General features: G+C 31.3%; 1 protein-coding gene across 7 annotated transcripts in view; it reads right to left on the bottom strand.

Annotated features, from left to right (window-relative positions):
- CalpA (calpain A) overlaps window positions 1–21,641 on the bottom strand; it is a 41,074-nt gene extending 19,433 nt beyond the window's left edge. For 2 of the 7 annotated variants that reach the window (XM_088186969.1, XM_088186971.1), the window contains exons 1-2: window positions 21,431–21,641; window positions 18,301–18,636 (exon numbers count right to left, since the gene is read on the bottom strand). In XM_088186969.1, the coding sequence (XP_088043095.1) occupies window positions 18,301–18,546 (246 nt within the window). In that variant the 5' untranslated portion in view covers window positions 18,547–18,636; window positions 21,431–21,641. Of the gene's footprint in view, window positions 1–263; window positions 338–7,828; window positions 8,045–14,168; window positions 14,322–18,300; window positions 18,637–21,430 lie in introns of those variants that run through there. The other 5 variants (XM_088186974.1, XM_088186973.1, XM_088186972.1 and 2 more) reach the window with 4 other exon arrangements.
- Between the last annotated feature and the right edge of the window lie 607 nt (window positions 21,642–22,248).

Genomic DNA, 22,248 nt, shown 5'->3' with positions numbered 1-22,248 from the left:
ATTTAATTTTGATACAGAAAAATATTTTTGTATATTTAAATTAGAAGTACAAGGGTTTATATGTATTTTTATAATTTTTGGCAGAATATGGAATTATTTTAAATTATTTAAAATTATGATAATAAGAATAATTCTGATTTTTTAATTTTTAGTTTTTAAGAAAAATATGATAAAAATTAAACGGAGCATATATTATCACTATTTAATTTATTTTAATATTATATATCATTCGTATTTTATTTAATTTGATGCGATAAACATACATAAAAATGCACAAACACTATAACAAAATAACCGACAAAAAATGCAACCACAGAACCGACTTTCCCGGTTTCAGGAACTACACTGAAATAAGTACGGGCGGTTTATCAGCAGATGTAACTCCTCCTCGTAGATAAGGGATTGACAACCATTTGGTCGAAAAAAACGGTGTCAGAAATATCCCATTAATATATTGATAATAATTATAAAAATTTCCAGCTAGCGACTATTTCGCGCAATATGCCTATAAATTTGCACCTTGCGCTCGAAACTTTATTGTTTTTTTATTGTAACTCACAAATCATCATGTATTAGTATTACAAGATAAGCATATTGATAATATCAGAAACGGATCAATGTTAGGCATCGTGTTTCGTACATTATTTTAATAATCATACATATCGTTCTATATCTGTATTATTACTTGGTAAATTAAACTCTTATTTATTTATACATTTTTATTATAACGATTGTTACGTAGCATTGAATAGTTTTTCCAATTTTAAATCGCTAATTTTGCATGTACACTAAGTGTACATAACAGGAATGCACAGATTTTTTTGTTGCGTTGTGGGGAAAGTTAAAGACGAATATATATAAAATAGCATATAATGTTTTTTTAACATTATTATTATTTTAAAATGACTAAATATCTTGAAACTATGTATACATTAACATAAAAATATATGTTTTTAACATTAACATTATTATTTTGCTCGATTGCGCCATAATATTATTTTCTCATTCACACCTAAATTATATTTTTACATGGCAAGTACAATGCACAATAAATAAAAGTTGTATTATGGTACCTAGTGTGCTTTCCACAATTATTATATTCTTATCTATGAGACCATACTGTAACTATTATATGAAAAAATACCGCAAAGCACAAACATCAAAGCAATTATTTCATAAGTGAACATCCTTGAAAACCGTGCAAGTGCCAATTAAGTCAATTTATTACTAAAACTCGTATAGATCGGATAAAAAATCTACAAGAAAGTTATCTGTGCATGTTAGCAAATGCCATGCAGCCATTAGTGGTCAAACTTATATTTTATTATATATAAACAAATCACCAATTAACAACAAATGCAAATATCTGAAAAATGTTTGTGACATCTCAACCGACAAAACACAATACAGGTGAAAACTAAAATTATATAACGTTTAACCATCGTTTCTGTGCCAATGACGAGCATATTTTTAAACTGAAACATTAAGCGATTTGGATATACGACTGTGTATTCATAAGGGAAAATAACACGATAAAAAATTATCTGATATTATGATAGTTGTTTTCGACGCCTGACACGTTAACTTTAATTAGCGAATAAATAAATTAGGGGAATTAGTCAGAGCAGTCGATAATATTTATTATTGGAACAATCGATTATTTTATTAAACGACTGTAAAAAAAATACGAAACACAAATACTATTATTGTTTGTAGTATGATATATTATTTATTCCAACGGTTTATGTGTTTATTAAAATGTGAGTATGTGAAGACTCAAAGATAAGAATATATTAAATGTAATTTTGGCTAAAATAAATCATAATATATATAAGATTAAATTAAGAAGGTGTAAAAGAAGCTTCTTATTAAGGCAAAAATGTGTGCAAAATTATTTGTATTACAAATCTGACAATGCGTCAACAATTAAACATAAAAGAAAAACATTAAAAAAATAATCAGCTTTAGTTCTGTAATTACATTAAAAAAAGTATTTACTATATACATTCATCTTTTCTTTACTGTGATGTACACTGAGTGTACACGTCATCATATAATATGAATATCTACAAATATATCGAATAAAATGTACATATTTTAGGTATTACTCCTAGATACGCTTCAATATAAAATTGGATAATTATAATATATACGTAAGTAATTATCAAAAGTGACAAAAATAAACATTTTTTCAATAAAGCCGGTTGTCAATTCATCAATACAGGCAAACGTACGAATATCTATATTGATTGCTCACGCGAGAGTTATATTCGCAAACAGAGACTTAAATTTTTTTAATAATATTTTTGTAAATAAATAGTTATTTTTCTGTATTTATACATAATAATTGCGATTTCCAATACATTGCTCGTTTTCAGTACTTATATTATAATTGTTACTTGTCATTGAATTGTTTCGACTATAATTTTAATAACATTCGTGTTTTTTAATTTTAATTCACTAATTTTTATACGTACACTAAGTGTACATCACAGGAACACGCAAATTTTTTTGCATTATGGGGAAAATTTAAGTTGAATATGCATAAAATAACAATTTTTTAACATTATCATTATTTGAAAATGTTATTTATTTATTTAATTTTAATTTAATTTAATTTAATTTATTTAATTAATTATCTAATATCTTGAAACTACGTACACATTAACATTATTTACAAATGTTTAAATATATTGAAACTATTTCGAGTTACTACGCTAGACAGTTGGCATGCTCTTGACCTGAGGTTTTCAAATATAAGACATTGATTCTAATATTATACATAGTTAACTTTTTGAGTTCTATAACACAACGCAAGGTAATAAAAAATCGCAATGTGTAAATCAGCCTTAAGGCCTTAAGGCTGATTTACAATCGAGGTTGCCAGTCACTGGAGAAGCCAATGCGCCACTGGCAGCTGGCAGCGCCAGCAGAACAAATATTTTTGTTTTACTGGCACGCCAGCTCCCCCTTCTACCACACTACCGTACAGGCGCAAGGTGAGACTGGAATGCCAGTCGCCACGTACCAGTGACCCGCCAGTCAACTTTCAACTGGCATGCCTGTAAATCACCCCTTAAAGATGGGTATTATTAACCAGGCACAGATAAGGACGTGCGGAATCCACGCCCATATCTCTTAACTCACTCTTGTCAATAACTCTCAACACGCGAGCGAGCGAAAGAGAAAGTATCTCACCATACGCGCCTGTATAATCACTTGCTCTTGGGTTAAACTCAGCTTATGTTATTTAACATATTATTGCATTCATTTATTAATAAAAAAAAAACATAGTTTTACCCCGCACGTCTTTGTATTCTAAAAGTAACGTTATAAAGCAATTTAAAAAAAACATGAAATATAAGTTGAGCGGCGGCCTTTTAGATCATGTCTTAATGATAATGTATTAAAACAAAACACGTGTTATGTATCGTTACGCATATTTTACATAGTGCTAAAAAGTGCATCATTTGTCAAAAATTTAACAAATGTCTCATCGATGGTATAGTTTGTTATTATAACAAGTCTTATTGAAAGTTAAATAAAATAAAACAATAACTAAATCAATGCGCTTTAAATTAAATTATTAAGAGATTTAATGTGAAGTTACTATTTATTTATTTTAATTGAGTGTATAAATAAACGTGGTTTTCCAGAAAATCTCGGTTAAATATCATCGGGGGTTTATAGTGGTTTAATGTAAAGTGCATATAAGATTACTAACGCTGTTGATATTTGACCTAAAAACAGCCAAAGGTTTCCTTTACAATACTGTTTAATATAGAAGGGAGAGTATAATAAGGGGTCGGAAAAGCTGGCGCCTTTTCGTCGCGACAGTTAACCCCAAGTGGTCCATGACAAGGGCGATATAGCCTCCGATTAACCTTGAACAAAGTAAACATGACTAATGAGCACCTAACCTATGCAACTTAATTAAGGGGAAATTTTTGAGGAAAAATAGAGGAAGGTTAAACCAAAACAAATTTCCTTTTAAAATTAAATTTTGCATTTATAATTTGTATTTTTTAAGAGAAAGTGGAAAAATATACTTCAGAAAAATGGGCACGCATTTTCGTGCAAGAGAATTGAACCAATAGGGAACCAGATGTCGCAGTTAATGGTGCATTTCGTTGATAATTCAAAAAAATTGTAGTGGAGCGCGGATTTTATAATTTTATTTTTATATAATTCAGTTGCACAAATGCTTTATGGGGCTTTGTTTGTCCAACTATTGAAGCGCAGAATAAACTTCGAAGAAGCAATTTTCTATTTCATTCAGTTCGTGCGGTACCCATTTTTTTAAAACTGTTTGAATGTTTTAAAGTATCGAATTTTGAACGCCAAACATTTGTGGTTCTTATCTAACTAACGCCTTCATTTAGTCGTTATCAACTAAAGGATGCCCATGATTTTCTCAATCTTCATAGCATTGTTTAGTTTACATGCAGTTTTTGCTGCTTTACCGCTCGTTATGAACTCATAATTTTTTTTTCTCATGTGGTTATTTTCTTGAATTCAAAAACTCAATTTGAATACGAAATAATTTATTATCATTAACAGTAATTCATTGAGCACTTTTCAAAGTTACTCAAGCTTTCGTTTAATGTATTCATATTATTTACATTACCACTTATACAGAAGCAATGCATACATTGGGCATAGTCAATAAGTATTACTTAGTCTTTTACTTATAATATTTTCAAGATTAAAGGCCGATTGGTGCGACTATTGCAGCCAGAGGCCAGAAGAGCAGTGTAATCTACAGTGTAATCTAGTGTATTATGAAAATGTAGTGTTATAATATTGTTCTTATATCCCAGCGCCTTTCTTTTATGAGCGTTGGGATACGATTCGCTGAGTTTTTGCAGAAAGTTATATATCGTTAAGCATTTATTTAAACTACTAAAGGGTGCTATCGACAATCCATATATTCTCAAGGAATTCCAGTCTTGAGTTCCAGAACGTCTTCGAGAATCACGATCGCGTCCTCTTTTGATGGACGTTGGGGCTAGGACGTCTGCACTTGCCGACTCGCCTATGGCTGTTGTCATCCGGCTCCCTAATACGCTGGCATTGCACAATGACCTGTTTAATGTCAGTTGCGAGGAGCTAGTCCGGTTCGTATAATTTAATTTTGATATTTTATGATTTTTTTTGTTTGCTTCTTTACATACATCTTCAACGCCTGGAATAATATTCCTGACTCTTATGATCAATTGAAAAATCACGCGTTTGCTGTTCTTTCTCTTTTCGGTTTTACATATTCATGTGAACAATCGTTTTCAAGCATGCACTTTATCAAGAGTAAACTGAGAAGTCGTCTTATTGACGAGAACCTGGAATCGTGCCTAAAATTAAGAATAACAACATACAAACCTGACTTACTTAAACTTTCAAGTTTTATTCAATATACCTGTAATTTAATGAAGTGCTAAAATTATAATAGAGGTTTGCTAAATTAATAAACAGATTTGCCTCTCAATTTTTTTTAATCATTGTAATTTAAATATTTGGCTCTTTGGCCAATATGTTTGCCGACCACTGGTCTAGTACAACTATCATTAGTTGGTAACAGAAAAAAAATAACATTGCATTATTTTCCAATGAAAAGTGTTTTTTTTTTAAAACAGGATTTTGCGCAATTTTTTTAAATATTTTTTTTATTTAAATAAAATTATTGAGACTTATTATTGCTAATATTTAACACCAATGTTTAGTTAAGCATATTCCGTGGATATGTCTGAATGGAGATAAAAATGTACAAATAGTACAAAGAATATCGTACCTGCTTTTGTTTTGACATCGCCAGCCATCCTTACCATTAAAAAGCGCGGTCATTTTTATTACATAACAGAATTACTGGGAACTGCTGGGTACCGTTTGATTTGTCTGAGATAAAGCAAATGTATTTCTTTTATGTTGACACATTGCACATATACAAAAATATCGAACATGTTAAATTTTTTTTAATTTGCGCTGAAATATCGGCCGAAGAAATTTTCGCATTTGTAGGGTGGTCCGATATTTCAGCTTTCTTGGACTTGTGGGGTCTTATTCTTAAAACTCACATTAATGAACGCGAACGTATAATAACGTATAATATGGATAAATTACTTTGTTACGTCTAGAAAAAAATAGTTTACATAACACGCAAATGTTCTCCGATGCATTGAAAAAATATCTCTTTGTTGCGAAACAATCACCAGAAGACGAAAGGCACCGTAAGGCCGCAATATTCCCGTTGCACAATTCGACCTCGAAAAGATGTCACTTTCTAGAGGCGTATAAATATTTCGTTGTTTTAAGAAACGAGTGTAACAATTGACTGGTTGAGCTTTGCAACCCTTAATGATTAAGGCTGGTCTCCAATGAAGGAGAGGACAGAGACACGGCCCGACAGGAGATACGGCCCGTAGACGAGAACCACACGGTCATGGATAGCGATCACCAGAGATGGACTGCCACAACCAGAAGACCTCTGAGGATCTTCCACTGACATCATCCCCCCCCCCCCGCCAGTTTCTCCACCACTAAATTTAACTATTAAATTATAATCAGTTTCCACCTACGTCTTTTCGACTGCGAAATAACACCCCTTAGGGTTAGTAAATCTTAAAGACTAAAAGGGATAATGTTATTTTATTTATATATGCTATCCCGATAAAACTACTTAATCCCCCACAATGAGTATAATTTTATTCTACGTTTTTGCTTTCAAGCAATATGGGCATCGTCGTTTTCGTACTTCATAGCCATGGACGTTTTCATCAAATATGATTTCATTTTGTAATACCGGTAGTACCGAAGGTCAATTTTTGCCCCAATACCGGTATTACTGGTTTTGCATTAACCTAATTAATACTATTTATTATTTACGTATAGTACGTACGACTTCGACTATTTTCTTAAGTAAGTGAGTTTTGTGATATTTATGTTAAATAAATTTCTTTCACATAAAACTTCGCCTTGAGTACCAGAAGCACAATTTGCAACAATTATTTGTTGAGTGCTGTTTTTGATATTAATTGATGATAATATTTTAGTATCGGTCTATGAAAAAGTGATCACTCTACATTCACATTCGTAAAAATGGATAATGGTGGCTTTACGATTATACACTAAAGTAACGTGCATAGGAAAATACTTGTAAAATGTAAAATATACTCGGTCCATAAGAAAGATATGACGTATTTTGGGTTATTTGGCAAAAAATTTGTTCGATATTGTCATCAGCGTTTTTTTATTAAACAAATATATTCGTTGGTATATGGTGAAGGGAAACAATTCTCAGAAAATATTTAAATTTAATTCGTTATAACTGAGACACTATAAAACTATAGAGCTGCGCTGTACCAACACCTTTTATTACTATATATCCGACACCTAATTCTGGACAGAGTATATTATTTCCAGATTTGACACATGGACTAAATTAAGGTGACCAGATTTTTTAAATATCAAAGGAGGACCCTTTAAATAATCCTTTTGTTCGAGGAGGATAAATTGCTGCGGGAGCTAAGAAACAAGATCATTTCGGAATTTTTTATTCAAGGAAGACAGATTGCTGCAGGAACTAAAATAAAGACATCTCGAAAATTTTTGTTCGAGGACAAATTGTTGCGTCGAGCTAAAACAGTTTATTTAAAAAAAATCAGTTCAAAGGTCATTTCTGATTTTTTTATTTTTCATGAGGATTAAGGGCAAAAGGAAGACTAAAGATAGACAAAAAGGAGAACACACATTTTGAGAAGGATAATCCTCTAGAAATGAGGACGTCTGGTCACCTTATATAAATGTAAAATGTGCTTTTCTTAATTGGCATGCATACCACTTTGTAGGAGCTGATGTTAGGCAAAACCCTCGGCGGCGCTTCCTTCTTGACGAACAGCGCCTCTTGGATGGCGTCCTTGATGTACTGGGTACCCGCCTGGATAATGGCGTCTCCGCCTTGCTTCAGCAGGCCTTGCATCATGCCCCCAAAGTCGAACCCGTTACCTGCCATGGTCGCGGCTGCGGCTACTGCCGCTGCAGACCGACACTACCACTTTGGAAAGACACAAACACCAAGGTCAAGATATGGGAGAATGTTTTGGTCCATTAAAAAACAGCGCATGATACGATACACAATAACCTATACCCTCTGCGGTAACACTCGATTATTTTTATACGATAAGTTGTTTAAATAAAATTTAAATATTTGCGACATGGTTGACATCACCTGCATTGAAAACCATTATTAAAATCACTAAATTGGTTGCTATTATCAATTGAGTTGGAATATTACCGGCTGTATTGTATTGCTACTAACAACAATCGAGATAAGTATCAATTTAAAAACATAAAGAAATATATTCCTTACATTAAAAAATATTTAGTAATACATTAAAGATTTATTATATAAAACAAATGTATATATAATAATACAAATCGTAATATAAAATCAAATTATATTTTCGCTAGTAGAAACATATATCTACTGGTGAAAATGTATTTGAAAAATTCACATACACTGTAACATTTATTTACTATAATGTATGGAAAAGATAAAAGCATATAATTTTACTAGCATCTGCCAGATAAATTATATTTTTACTGGTAAAAATATATATCTACCGGTGAAAATGTACTCCGATATGATTTCACGGAAATGACATATTTAAAAAATCATTTTCGAGATAGATTCAAGACTTTTATTAACGACTTCGATAATTTTTTATTTAAAATCAAGGACGTCATTTCACCTTATTCCAGAGGAGGGAGGGGCAAAAGTTGGCCAGCCAGTGTCGTTTTTTCAATATTTCAATTTCATTAAGATTTATAGTATTTTACTAAATGACATGTTTTTTGACCAAATTCAACTACCCTCTCAAATGACGTACCTGGGCCCAACTTTTCTTAGTCCACGGATCATTTTTTTCTTTTGCAAACATTTCGGGGGCTAAAAAATATTTTGCTGTTGAAAGCTAAAAAAACTGTCTCATGAATATCCCATGCCTGTGTAAACGTACAAAAATTTCTGATGTAACACTTTTTTAGGCTTATTTTTTTTAATTTAATTTTAAAAACATGAATTGGTTCGCAGTTGGAAAGCGCTGATATACAGTCAAAAAAAGTTATAAATAAAAATTGCCAAGACAAATTCATCATTTGTATTCGTAGTGATGTATTCTATATTATTATCTAGTGCTGTCATTAAACTGCGGACCCGAAAATTCCACATTCCGCACCTTATGAGATAAACAAATAACATCAACGAAATATTATATTAATACAAAAAATATAATATAAAAACAATTAATAATATATGACAATGTCTATGTTTAGAATCAGATTATAAACATGGAAGCACAAAAATATATAAAATAAAAACTGTATCGAACTAAAATCCGCAGATATTTTAATTAATCAGACATGTGTTCTTTCATACTTTTTTTAATTCGTTACGTTACCATAGGTCGCATATTTTACCAAAATATACCAATACATACTCACAACATAAAATATGAATTAACTAAAAAAATAGAAGGGAACGGTGGCCATATTATATTTTATCATTTTATACATGCAATTGTAAAGTATGAATTTCCAGTATTCTCAAACACAACTGTAAAGAAAACCACTGCTTTACATATTGGCCGACCCAATACATAACAATCTACATATACTTATACATGTGTATTGATATTTATTCCTATTAAAAAAAATATTTGCGGAATTTTCGTGACCGCAGTCATTTGTCCGAAATTTTTGCTATCCGGAATTATAGGGTCCGCAGACACCATTACTATTTGGAGTACAAATAATTTTACTTAAAATTAAAATTTAACAAAAAATCGCATTACTTGTATAATAAAGCTCAAAAAAATGTGATAACTTCCACATCAGCGATTGGAGTTCTGGAGAGCCACGTAAATCTAGCTTAGAGAATATCTAAGACTTAATCTACAAACTGTATCCAATAGTGGAAGAAAATAATTAATTTGTTCATCATTACATCAAAATCCATAAATACCTTTCAATTATAAAATTGGCAAGCGCATATGAAACACGACACCCAAGGGAATGTGGCTAATGTCTCGGGATTGACAGTTTTTGGCGCAGGGCTTAATCAACACGTTTACCGGGAAGACTCAAGGACTTAATATGATCCAACGACTCCATTATCCATCGCAATTCCTAACGCTGAACACGTAGCATATGCAGAATAAACTAAAAGCAAAATCAAGTCAAAGTAGTGTAAATGTTTATATCAGCCATCAACGATATAAACAAATAATTGTATTTTTATGTATAAACAATTCAAATATTACTTCTGGGTGTGTTTTGTTAACGACCACACGCCTTCTGGCACGTTTTTCGTTAATTATTATATTAATATTCCAATTCCCAAGGACTAGGTGTTACCGTAGTATTAACTAATTTAATTTAAAGGGAACTGTGTGTAACACGCTAGGCTAGGACATGACTTTAAGGTCAAACTGTCACTCCTTAATAATGTTCAATTCATTTTAAAAACTCGATGAAGTTGTAAGGCCTTTTAAAACCATTGTTTTTAATCTATAGCGATTAGATTATGTTTTGGTTTTAACGCTGTGAAAAAATCGAAGGTCTTATGAGGTAAACGCCTCATTGTGAAATAAGTCACAGGTGGAATAATTGCAACAGGTGTGACGATGCAACGTAACAATAAAGATAATTGCAATCGGAAACTATATGTACATGATATTATATCCGTTAAATGGCTTTATGAGATTGAAAACATTATTGTTTTTGTAGCTAGCTTTGCACCAGATTTAAATTTAGTTTAAAAAATCCATATCTCGTATTGAAACCGCAACTTCCTCGCAAATAATTAAAAACATGACCTCCATTGCAGTGATCATTTTTAGTTGTGGTTCAGTTGTTAAAAGTCGTCAAAACTATTTTAGTGCATTACGGAAATTCAGAGTAATACAGAGATCATTTTTAAAATGCTACATTTAAAATTTAATTGAATATCAATATAATATATACCTACATCTACTTTAAATCTGTTCTGTAATATTCTTTAATTCTGCAACATTTACAAATGTTTGTATCAATGACGTTTTTAATATTTAGAACTTGCCAATATTACTATTAAATAATGACCAGTAGATATTTTCAGTGAAAATATATTTTCACTAGTAGAAATATACATTCACTAATTAGGCCAGTGATTTATAATTTCATTGACATTTACTAAACAATTGATTTATTATATAATTTCATTGATCAGCGAAACTGTTGATTTGTCGCCCTACTGTCGGTAAAACTCAATTTGATGGTTGCGAAACGACTATTTTATGTTCAAATCCAAACCTTACCTTAACCTATAAACCAAAATCAACTTGATAGATAGTTTTAGAAGTTTTTTAGGTCAGATTGGGTTTGGTAAATTCGTTTAGGTTAAGTTTGGATTTAAATAACTATTATTTAAAATAAAATTAATCAGGGTTGTAGTGATCTATAATTAGTTTAATCATTTTAATTTCAAAGCACATTAATAAAATTGTTTTGTTCGTGTATTGGTTCGGAAAAATAGAAGAATAATAATAATAAATCTGATTGTTTACTTTTTCAATATTTTAATCGAAATAAACGTATTTTTAAAAATAAAAAAGACGAAAATTGATGACTGTTTCACAACTGTCAGACGAAAGTTTAGAGCAGCATATAATTTCACTAGCACCTGTCAGTTAAATTATATTTTCTAGTCCAGATTCTTTCGCTAGTCAAAAAAATAATGACTTATTTAGTTATTCTTCAAAAGCAGAAATATGTAAAATGGGGAAAGAAATTATTTGCAGTTTGCAATATTTTACTGTACTACATACATTTTTTCATTCATTAAAATTTCTCGAGAATTCTCGAGAAAATTGAGAAGTGAAGTCGAGAATTTTCATTTCTCGAGAAATCAGAATATCTAGGTTTAACTATGAATCGCCTGGAACAATTTGAACCAAACTTGGTATACATATTACTTATTATTTGGAATAAAATACCGTGGAGTTTAAAATCCCTAAGCCCCTAGGAGCGGAGGGGGGGACATGTAAAAACCGATATTGCTTTCGAATCTATAGTTTTCGTGGTAACTGAGATGAGCAGTGACACTCTAAAAGCCGTTAAAGTACAAGTTAACCCCTCATCGGAACAAGTGGAGAAAAATAAACTGTCAAAAATGACCGATATTGGTGTCGAATCCATAATTTTCAGGGTTGCCGAGATGAATAGTGACACTCCTAAAGCCGTTTAAGTTATCACCCCATCGGGACAAAAATTAACTGTCAAAAATGACGAATCAATAGTTGACAGTCCAGATTTAAGCCCAACTTTTTTTATTCCTTTTCCTGTCTAATAAAAAATTGGGGTAAATAAAACACGGGCAACACATGAGTAATCAGCTGATTAAATATAAAAGCCGCATATAACATTAAAGACTTCTCTGCTGCTAAAATTTTAGATTAAATCACTGATAAAAAACCTAAATTTTACTATCCAAATATTCGTTATTTTCAACTATCCGAATATCGAATAGCAAACGATAAAATATTAAAATATATTCAATAAGTTATTAAGTGATTGAAAAATATAGTTTGAATAATGGATACAGGTTCATACATACAAATTTCTACGTTAACAATAAAAAATATCAATATTATTTTTTTTTATTTTAAAGATAATAGAGCATGTTTCAAACTTTAAATAAGTACGAATGTTAATTTTGATTATTCCTACTGCCGAAAGCACTCATACGGTTGCTTTTGATTTGGGCTATATTGTCAGCAAAATCTTGAATAGTACGTCTAAGTAGAGCCCTAAATTATGTTTTAAATTACTTTAAAACGCATTATATTATAATATAATCATAAAAACCTAGTAAATATTTAAATATATTTTGATATTTTGTCAAGCAAAACAATAATTTTACAGAAAATTAAAAAAAATAAAATCAACGATGTTAAAACAACTTATGACATAACTGAAATCTTCGTGACAAATATTTTTGTAATTTTATTTTAACAACCGGAAACTGAGCTTGTTTTATAGAAATACTAAATATAAATGCTAGATTTTGATGGAAATACTAACTAACTACCAAGTTGGGTATCATGGCGAAACTTGACGTGCCCTGGCTGTGATTTGTTGACGTAACAAACGAGGTATGCCTGTAACTTCAGAACCTTGCATTCATTCATATTAATTCAAAAGCAAGACTACTTGTATGATACATCTCATTTGATGTAGATTGCGATGGAAAAAACCTGCATTGAAATTTTGTCGAGAATGTGATATGACGCATTCTACAATGTGTAAAACCTAACTTAAATGAGAAATTAATTTTATACAATTTTAAACATCATTACAGTATTCAAAAAGCAGCTCAAATAACTAAAGTTAATTTGTATCACTAAACAAACTCTCCCCAGTTAAAATTTACGCGCTGATGGTGGCAGCCCTGGGCCTAAATTTACATTACAAATCAAGCGACGAGATTCATTCGAGATCAGAGTCTATCATCTCGTTCACTCAATATAATAGCTAAACCGCGACCTTGTAGTGCAAATCGTACAGAATCGAACCAAAAATTCAAGCGACCTCCAAAACCTGTTAACAAGTTAGCGATTACAAATAGGATCACGCGGTGAATCTCAAATTGACAAAAGTCGTCCAATGCAACACATTTTAACTATATTTATACAATATGATGATTTGATGACGGTCGTGATAATTAAATCATGACGTTATCATATAGCCATGGTGACTTCATTTAAATTTTTGGCCTTAATAAAGCGCAACGCCCATTATAGTTTTTGACGTTTGCAACACTGACCTACAAGACAGAACAATCAAACAAAATGTCGCTCAATCTGTCATTCGTATCATGCGCTGTTTTTTTTTATATATGAACATATTTATAGTTTCGGTATGGTAGAAAAGGTAAAATGGAAGCGATCACTGGGCGCGGTGACATCATATCTAATTATAAACGCGAATTATTTTTGTTAAATTTTAAGGTTATGTCGAATTCCATACGTCGGACGTAAACACGGCCGTCGCCCATATGATCGCGGGACGCTATGGGGGCGGAGGCGCAAGCGCGCGCCCTCGCTTATAAGCGCGGAGGGCCGTTTCGGATAGGTACTCACGATATTTAGGGAGATAGGACGGAATTAAACGTCAGCCGTTCGTAGGAGAGGAGACGGCCGCCGGCACGGACGCCATGTTTGCACGCAACTGCGGAACCGAGGCGCCGCCAGGGCTGTCGAATCTAGGGCGCGACGGGGCCGCAAAATACATTTCTATCTATACATACGTTGTATTTTGTTCCCATGAAACGCGTGAAGGGGATTCAAATCTTTTTTAAAAACAAATATTTCAAAGCAAGCCATTAAATAAATCTGTTTTTAGTGCTTTTTTGTTATCGGGGACCATTTCTATAAATATTAATTTTGGATATATTAAATCTATATTTTGTATACTGAAAAGTACAGCTGAATGAGTATAAAATGCTTTTTATTTGATAGTATGTAAAGACATTTGCACATTTTCTTTAACTTTAACAATAATTTTTCGGTAACCGTATTATTGCGCACACGATAATTCCATATAGCAAAAGTTCTGAATAAATGTGAATATATTTTTTTTATTCCAAATACTTGAGAAAACTCAAGGAGAAAACTCGTGCAAATAGAGGAAATGTATGTTTAGTACACGAATGTAAATTACTATTATAATTGTAAAATATTTTCAAAACATGATATTTTTAAATTCAAATCATATTCATTATCGAATCAAATCATCATCATTATCGTAAAAAACATTTGTCTTGCCTGATTGTTGCATATATTATTTAAACGAAACAACATTTTTTATAATAAAAATGCATGAACATACAGAGACATTTTATAATACATGTAAACTTGCACTGTTTTTGACTAATTACTTTAAAACAGTGGTTCTCATTAGAAGTTAGAAGCAAATCGTTCAGCAAAAATAAATACAAAAGTGAATAACACGAGGTTACAATTTTTTGTCGTAAATTATATTTTACTATTTGCCATCCAAAGAAGTGCAGTTATCACGCTATTAACTTTTGAGTAAATGTATTTAAATAAACACATAAAAATAGTATAAAAACGTCATAAAGCTATGTTTATCGATGTATTCCAACAGTACCATTTGAATAAAATACCAACATATTGGATGAATTGCCTCTTAAGCCGTTACTGTTACAGATAAATAATATTAAAGGCGTTAAGAATATTAGTGACAATTTCAAAGGTTTGTATTTATGAAGGTTTATCTTATCCCCGTCGGTAGTATAAAAAATATGTGTTAAATTAAAAATATTTAAATGTGCCTTATTTAATTTTGCAATAAAAATATAGTTCTTACTTTATAAAATGATATATTTTTAAGCCACGGCACGGTTCGTATTTTTCAAGTCAAAATTTATTTTTAAATTATGTAAATATAATGATAACAGTTGCCGTGTTTATTGCTAAAACGATACGATTTTGAAAATAATTTATGATTAAGAACTTGGAATGAAATTAAGAAAAAAATCAAATAAATTATTACAATCATTTTTAAGCACTTTTACATAAATAATTAATTAATACACACATGTTTCTGCTCATTTGTAAAATGTCAAGTCATAAAATATCAACTGAATCCAACTCTTCTGTTTTAATAGATAATGTTGAAAAAAATATATTATGTTTTTATTTATAAAAAATATTTAAATTTTTAAAAAATCATAGCAGCAAAATATTATAGTTAGTAAGCGTGACAAATCTTAGACTTTATTATTTTTTTTATTTCTATAAATTTAATACTTAAAAGGTTGATTTTATTAAAATTCGGAGTCGGAGTAGGAGCACAAGGAAAAGTCGGAGTCAAGATTCGATAAATTTTTAAACAACTCTAAAGCCTTGGTAAAATCTATGAATGCAGAGTTTACGACACATCTGCAAATTGCAAATACCAATAAAAAGTAATGAACGTTTTAAACGATTAAATTATTAGCGGTTGATTACACCTGGTTATGGACACGAGTTCACGCCAACCTTCTGTCCTCGCAGTTCAAATGTTAAAGAAGAAAAGAGAAGAACAGAATAAATGCGCTAGCGCTTGAATCGGCAATGACACCACATACAAAATTTCCTTATGTTACTCTCTCGCTCTATTCATATAAGTAGAGTGGGAAAAAAGTCGGGATTGCGTTTGCGGAAATTATCAAGCGGTTAACAAATTTATTTAAGGTCACCCTACACAGCGCTTTTCCATTGACGGCGGTCAGTTATTTTTATTAATCAAATGAATTCGAAATACTTATAAAACAAATAAAATATAGAATATTTGGGCAGAATGAATTTTATGCCATAAAAGAACATATTTGTAGTTTTCGAAAAAAAGTATTATTCGTTAACGTTATTTTGTCAATTTTATAGACCATGTTTTACTAATAATCTTCCATAAATTAAAAAGACTTACTTTTAATTTATCAGTATTTAAATAGTTCAATGGTCAGTATTTAATTAAGCGAATGGTCAGTATTATTGTTATATATTGATATATTACAACTCTGTTTTTGTGGGATCAACGAACTCTCATACGAGTTTTGATCCAGAAATTCTGTTTATGGACTAAGACGATGCCGACACCCCTTTTTAACATCTAATTAGCATAATTATATAAATAGGGGAATGTCCTTTGTTCGTCAGCATTCTTATTAATAACTTCAAACCATACGGTCGGTCGTCCGTCTGACGACGACCCCCCTAAATACCGATTTTCATCGAGTACACGCTAATATATAACATTATTTTACAGTAATTATCAGTATAAATAATGAATAGATCAGTATAAATAGATTTTCGGTCAGCTTTATTGGTCAGTACAAATCTTATATTTGGTCAGTGTAAATATTATGTTTGGTCAGTATCAACATAGAAGGGTCAGTATTTATTATAAATTTGGTCAGTAGCCGTGATTATAAAAATGTGGTTAATGCTCTTTGACGTGAAATGACTTTTATAAAAACTGAATACATATATATTTTTATTTTTAATATTTAATAATTTGCACTACTAATTTAATACTTTGAACTTGGTAAAACCTAAACTTTAATTATTAAAATATATTTTTTGGAGTTTGTTTAATTCGTTTAGGTTAAGTTTTTGTTTGAGCAGCAGACTTTTACTAGAAGACCTCAAACCCTCCTCGAAACCGTTCGCGATGGATACAAAACAACATCGAATTGGTGGCCCCGGTGGGATTTATCGAGAACCACCAAAATATATAACATAAAATTGTATCCCTGTGGAAGAAGATGGGACTAGAGGTGAATGAGGGCAAAATTGTTTATGGAGGAACATAGCCAGGAGCAGACCACCGAAATCAGACAGCTGTCAATAATCATGCGTATTCAGTGTCAAATGCTAGTTTGCAACAACACATTTACGAAATGAATAGCTTAACTACCTCTTAACAGGTTAAAATTGTTTAATTGTTATACATAAATAACAATTCTGTATGAACTGTGTATCGAAATTTACGCGAAGGCTAGCACGAAATGGAAGATATTGATGTGAAAGACAACTGGCCGCCAAGATCATGCGATTTAACGCCGTTAGATTTTTTGTGGGGTTAGGCTAATATCGTGTCTACGCCGACAAACCCGAAACATTTAAACACCTAAAAACCAACAATCGCTAAGATAAGTTATAGCCGAGATACCGCTCGAAATGTACAAAAAAGTTATCGAAGATTACATCGAGAGGATCGGTTGGCGCAAAAGGTCCAAAGGCGGCCATTTAATTAATATTATTTTTCATAATTAATGAAATATATCAAATGTTTGATTAATAAAAAAATCCGAAGATATCCTTAAATTTGTGAGTTTATTTTAAAAGTTCAGAAACTGAAGTTGGGTCAACCTTTAGGTAAGATAAAAAACACCAAACATTAACCTACAAAATTAAATATAAGTAGTGTCTTGACTCTTTTAGTAACGTTTCTATTGTAATCATCCTATAGTTATTGAATATTATAATTTCTTACCACTACAACATTAACAATTGACATTTTTATAGACATATTTTAATCAGGTGTATAAAATTTGTAAAATATTAACTCATAGGATCAACAGTTGCTCATAAACCCGTCATTCATCGAATGTGTAAACAACTGTTCTATTTCTGCCCTATTAATGAATTACATATACGCATTCTGTGTACGCACAACCGTTCAACGTAAGCTATGAGAATTTCTTACCTCATCTTTCCCCACAACTACAGCTTGGCAAACGTCTTCTATGACCTCTCCCCTCTGCTCCGGATAAGTCACCTCAGAATCGTCTTCATCGGGCAAGGTGGGATATATTGGCTCTTCCTCAGTAGACTCTCCAAATGACAAACTTGGATAGATGCTGGGGCCTTTCTTCCTGGCAGCTTCCACGACGCGATGCCAGCCGAAACCATGTTGGCCGTAATTACGGGCAAACCTTGTTAGCGAAGTCATGGCTCAAGTTCGTCGAAATTAGGTCACCTATACAAATTGTTGATGCAGCGACCTTAGAGCCCTATCGATCGGAACGATGACAGCAGCGAGCTGAAAGACAGACAATGAACATTAATAAATTGACGGAACGTGATGCATCACGGTTTTAAATTATAATAACAATTTGCTTAAGCGTTTGGAGTACATTTGTAAGACGTGTATAATGCATGAAATACCAAAATATATACATACATACATATATACATTTTACATAAACTATGCTACGGACCATAATAAGTGGTCTTGTTTCAAATGGAGTTAAGTATGTTCATTCTCTCCATAGACAGCCCAGAGACAGTCTTGCGACTAGATACAACCATACTAGTTTAGACGAGCAACAAGAGACCTCAGAGGACCATCCTGAGAACATCATTCCTCCGCCAGCTTTTCTACCAGCGCTTCGATGTCTATTTCTGGCTACAAAGTCACACCCCTTGGGCCTCAAAACCCGAAACAATAAACAGTATATTAAACAGTTCTTCCAGCGCCTAACTCACTGAAAAAGTCTCCTTATTTGGTATAAAAATAAAAAAAAAAGTATATTTGCGAAAAAGATTATTTGTGCTATGTAGACTAAATAAATATAAATAAGTGCCTTTCAAGGAATTTAAACACAACACAATTTGTAAATATTTAGTAGTTTCCATCACGTGTCTTTCTTAAAAAAACATTTAACGGTAATGACTTACGCATGCGTCAACGACCGTCATATGAAAAACGTAAGCATATTTACATTGTCATAAACGTAAAACATCTATTGTCTATAATAATAGCACTAAAACCTAATAAAAATATTATATCCTAACAATAATTTGTGAAAAAGAATATTGTAGCGTACTTGTCCTACTTTCATTATTTCAATCGACCTTTAATATTGTACAATATCAACTGTCGTAAAATGTATAAACAAATATGGAGAATTGAATTAAAACGCACCATAATGAGATATAACGAATGTTAAACATTAGTAAATGCAAGAATAGTTATTATAATGTATATAAATATATATTATTAATATACATAATGTATACACATATAGTATTATAGTGCATATATTGTAGAAGTCAGGAGATAAAAGAGTAATTGGATATGTGATAAAAATTAAAAAGACGTAAAGAAGAAAAACTGCTTTTGGAGTTCCAAAAAAATGTATATTAAAACGACACGTAACTGTATATTTTTTTATCATTTCCATAAAAATCTTTTACCACAAATTTTTGTATTTTTGCAGAAATGTCTGAATATTTTAAAACTACGTACATACATATGTTACATGTTATTCCCCTTGTCCCTTCCATTGTCAAATTATATAATGTAATCATAATATGCTTTTATATTATGAAAACATTTTATCTAAACCCGGCTATTATCTTAACAAATTAAAAACGGACATTGCGAAAATTACAGTTTAACCCACAAACGGCCATTAAGTGGAGTGCCATCAAGAAACACTCCCTTTGTGTTTGATAAAAAAAGGTGTGGTTTTTATATGTGTATTTTTATAATATAACGTCCGACATTTGCGTGATCGCCGAGGGGTTCCTCTAAAAAACAATCTATATACGATATACAAAACAACGCATACCGTCTCGCCAGTAAAAATTAATTTTGGCGATGCTCCAAACTGGTAGACATTATGGATTAGTCACCTCCAGTTTCCAGGAACCCTCTTTGTAGAGACTATTGAGCGTTTTCGAATAAAATATTACTTTATGCCTCTGTCGTTTCAATTCGCATTGTAAATTTATATTGCTTCAGCCTTCATTTGATCTTGTTAGTCACATGATCAATGTAACGACTTCATGAAAATAAATAAATGTTTAAATTAACACATCAGCTCTTCTCGCACTCGATAAAATTGCAAAAAGCAGTTTAAATTAATGACAAGTATCCGAGGCCATGTGTTTATAATCACGAGATTTATTTTTAAGTTTCTCTGAACTCCGTACTCCCACGTATAGAGTTTAAATTGAAATTTCTGAGTATAACAGTAAGATAATACAGTTCGAATTGAAAAATTTCCTTATTCCCACACGTTCTACCAGTATAAGAAAAATCAATAAATTATGTACGATTTTGGAGCGATCACGTTTTGTGCGTGCACAAATTGTTTAGTGACGCATGTGACGGTTTTTCCATGCGTTTGATTTTCATGGAACCCAGCGAGATAAGTGACTAATTTCCTTATTGTAGCAATTTACTTGAGGCGATGAAAATTAAAATGATACGGACACAAACATATCAGCATTTTTACTATAAAGAGGAAGATAATTTATGAAATAATAACAAATAATACAAGTTAATGCTAAAGTGTATTAGTTAATATGATATGCAGTATATACCTTACATTATGAAAACGTGTTAATGTTAATTGAATTTAAATATAAAATAGTTAATATTATGATAAATTTATCGTAATTAATATAAGTGAATATTTTAATAATATTACTAATTTATTTATAATTCAATTTATTTTTTCATTATAAAACTTTGTCTAAGAGTTGTTCATAATTTTCTGTTTATTTAAGAGGTAATTTTGTTATTGTTAAAGTATGTAAAAAAATATTAGAGCCGATTTTTTTTTAGTTAAGACCAAATTAAGTAATCAAAAATTGAAGTATTAAGGCCAATTATCTAATGTCAAAACTCATAGTTTGACGTCTGTTAATTGATTTGTAAAAAAATATTTTATGTATTAAAACAATTGTATTTATAGTATACAGTATTAATTTCCTTGTAGTTAATAACATCATTATATCATTCTTCAAATGTAATGTGTGCTTAATTTATAATTTCGGTTAATAATTGATGCGTGCAGTTGACTTTGACCAATATTTCTACTCACCGTTATCAGTATTGTACCAAGGTCAAGTCAAACTGTTGATCGGAAGCTCAGTTTCACTATAAGAACGTTTTACAGAACGCGACGCGATTCGTAAGCGGCGATCGGTGTACTAATTCTCAATCGAAGGGAAAAATAGAAATCAACCGAAATGGCAAACCGGTAATATCCGATGGGATTTTCCGTGCACTCTCGACGCAAATACTTGCGAAACTGACTGTCGGTAGTAAAAGGTGTCAGGCGTGTTTACCAGATTGTCGCCGGTTTGAATCATCGTTAAAAATGCCTAAATTGTGCTAATAAACTAAAACGAAATGGCATCAATTTCATTGGTTTGTATACGAAACGTGATACTGACGTAGAGCCTTCACTTGTCAACATAAACATAGAGCCTGCGATTTCTGTGCGAAAAAATGTTGCCATATGTAAGTTCATGAAAATTAAATTTTTAAACAAAAAATGTTTTAAATGTTAATTAGTACGCTTCACGTCAATTAACTGATTTAATCCTAGTGAGATTCAATTTAAAATCTGATTGTGTATTATTTTTATTGCAAAAAGTATAGCTTAACACATGAACCGACGATTAAAATAGGTTTAACTACCGTTATTAATCACTTCTATTGTATGTATTAAACCGTGTCATAGTGAAAGGAAGTTTACTCTAAAGAACTGGTGTCGTTGTTTAGCTTCTTCAACTCGTATAGAATATATTGTATGTATTTAACAACAAAAAAATAATTATGTCTAAAATAATTCAGTGACATTATTTGTTTATTACCCAGAAAGTTTTATTTTAATGTATTATAAGTAATATTATT

Source organism: Plectrocnemia conspersa, unplaced genomic scaffold, assembly GCF_051122295.1.
Source record: "Plectrocnemia conspersa isolate PC_06_02 unplaced genomic scaffold, ASM5112229v1 ptg000005l, whole genome shotgun sequence".
In the NCBI taxonomy this organism is placed as follows: domain Eukaryota; kingdom Metazoa; phylum Arthropoda; class Insecta; order Trichoptera; family Polycentropodidae; genus Plectrocnemia; species Plectrocnemia conspersa.
The sequence above is the reverse complement of the archived record's forward strand: the minus strand, read 5'-3'. Positions and strand labels throughout refer to the sequence as shown.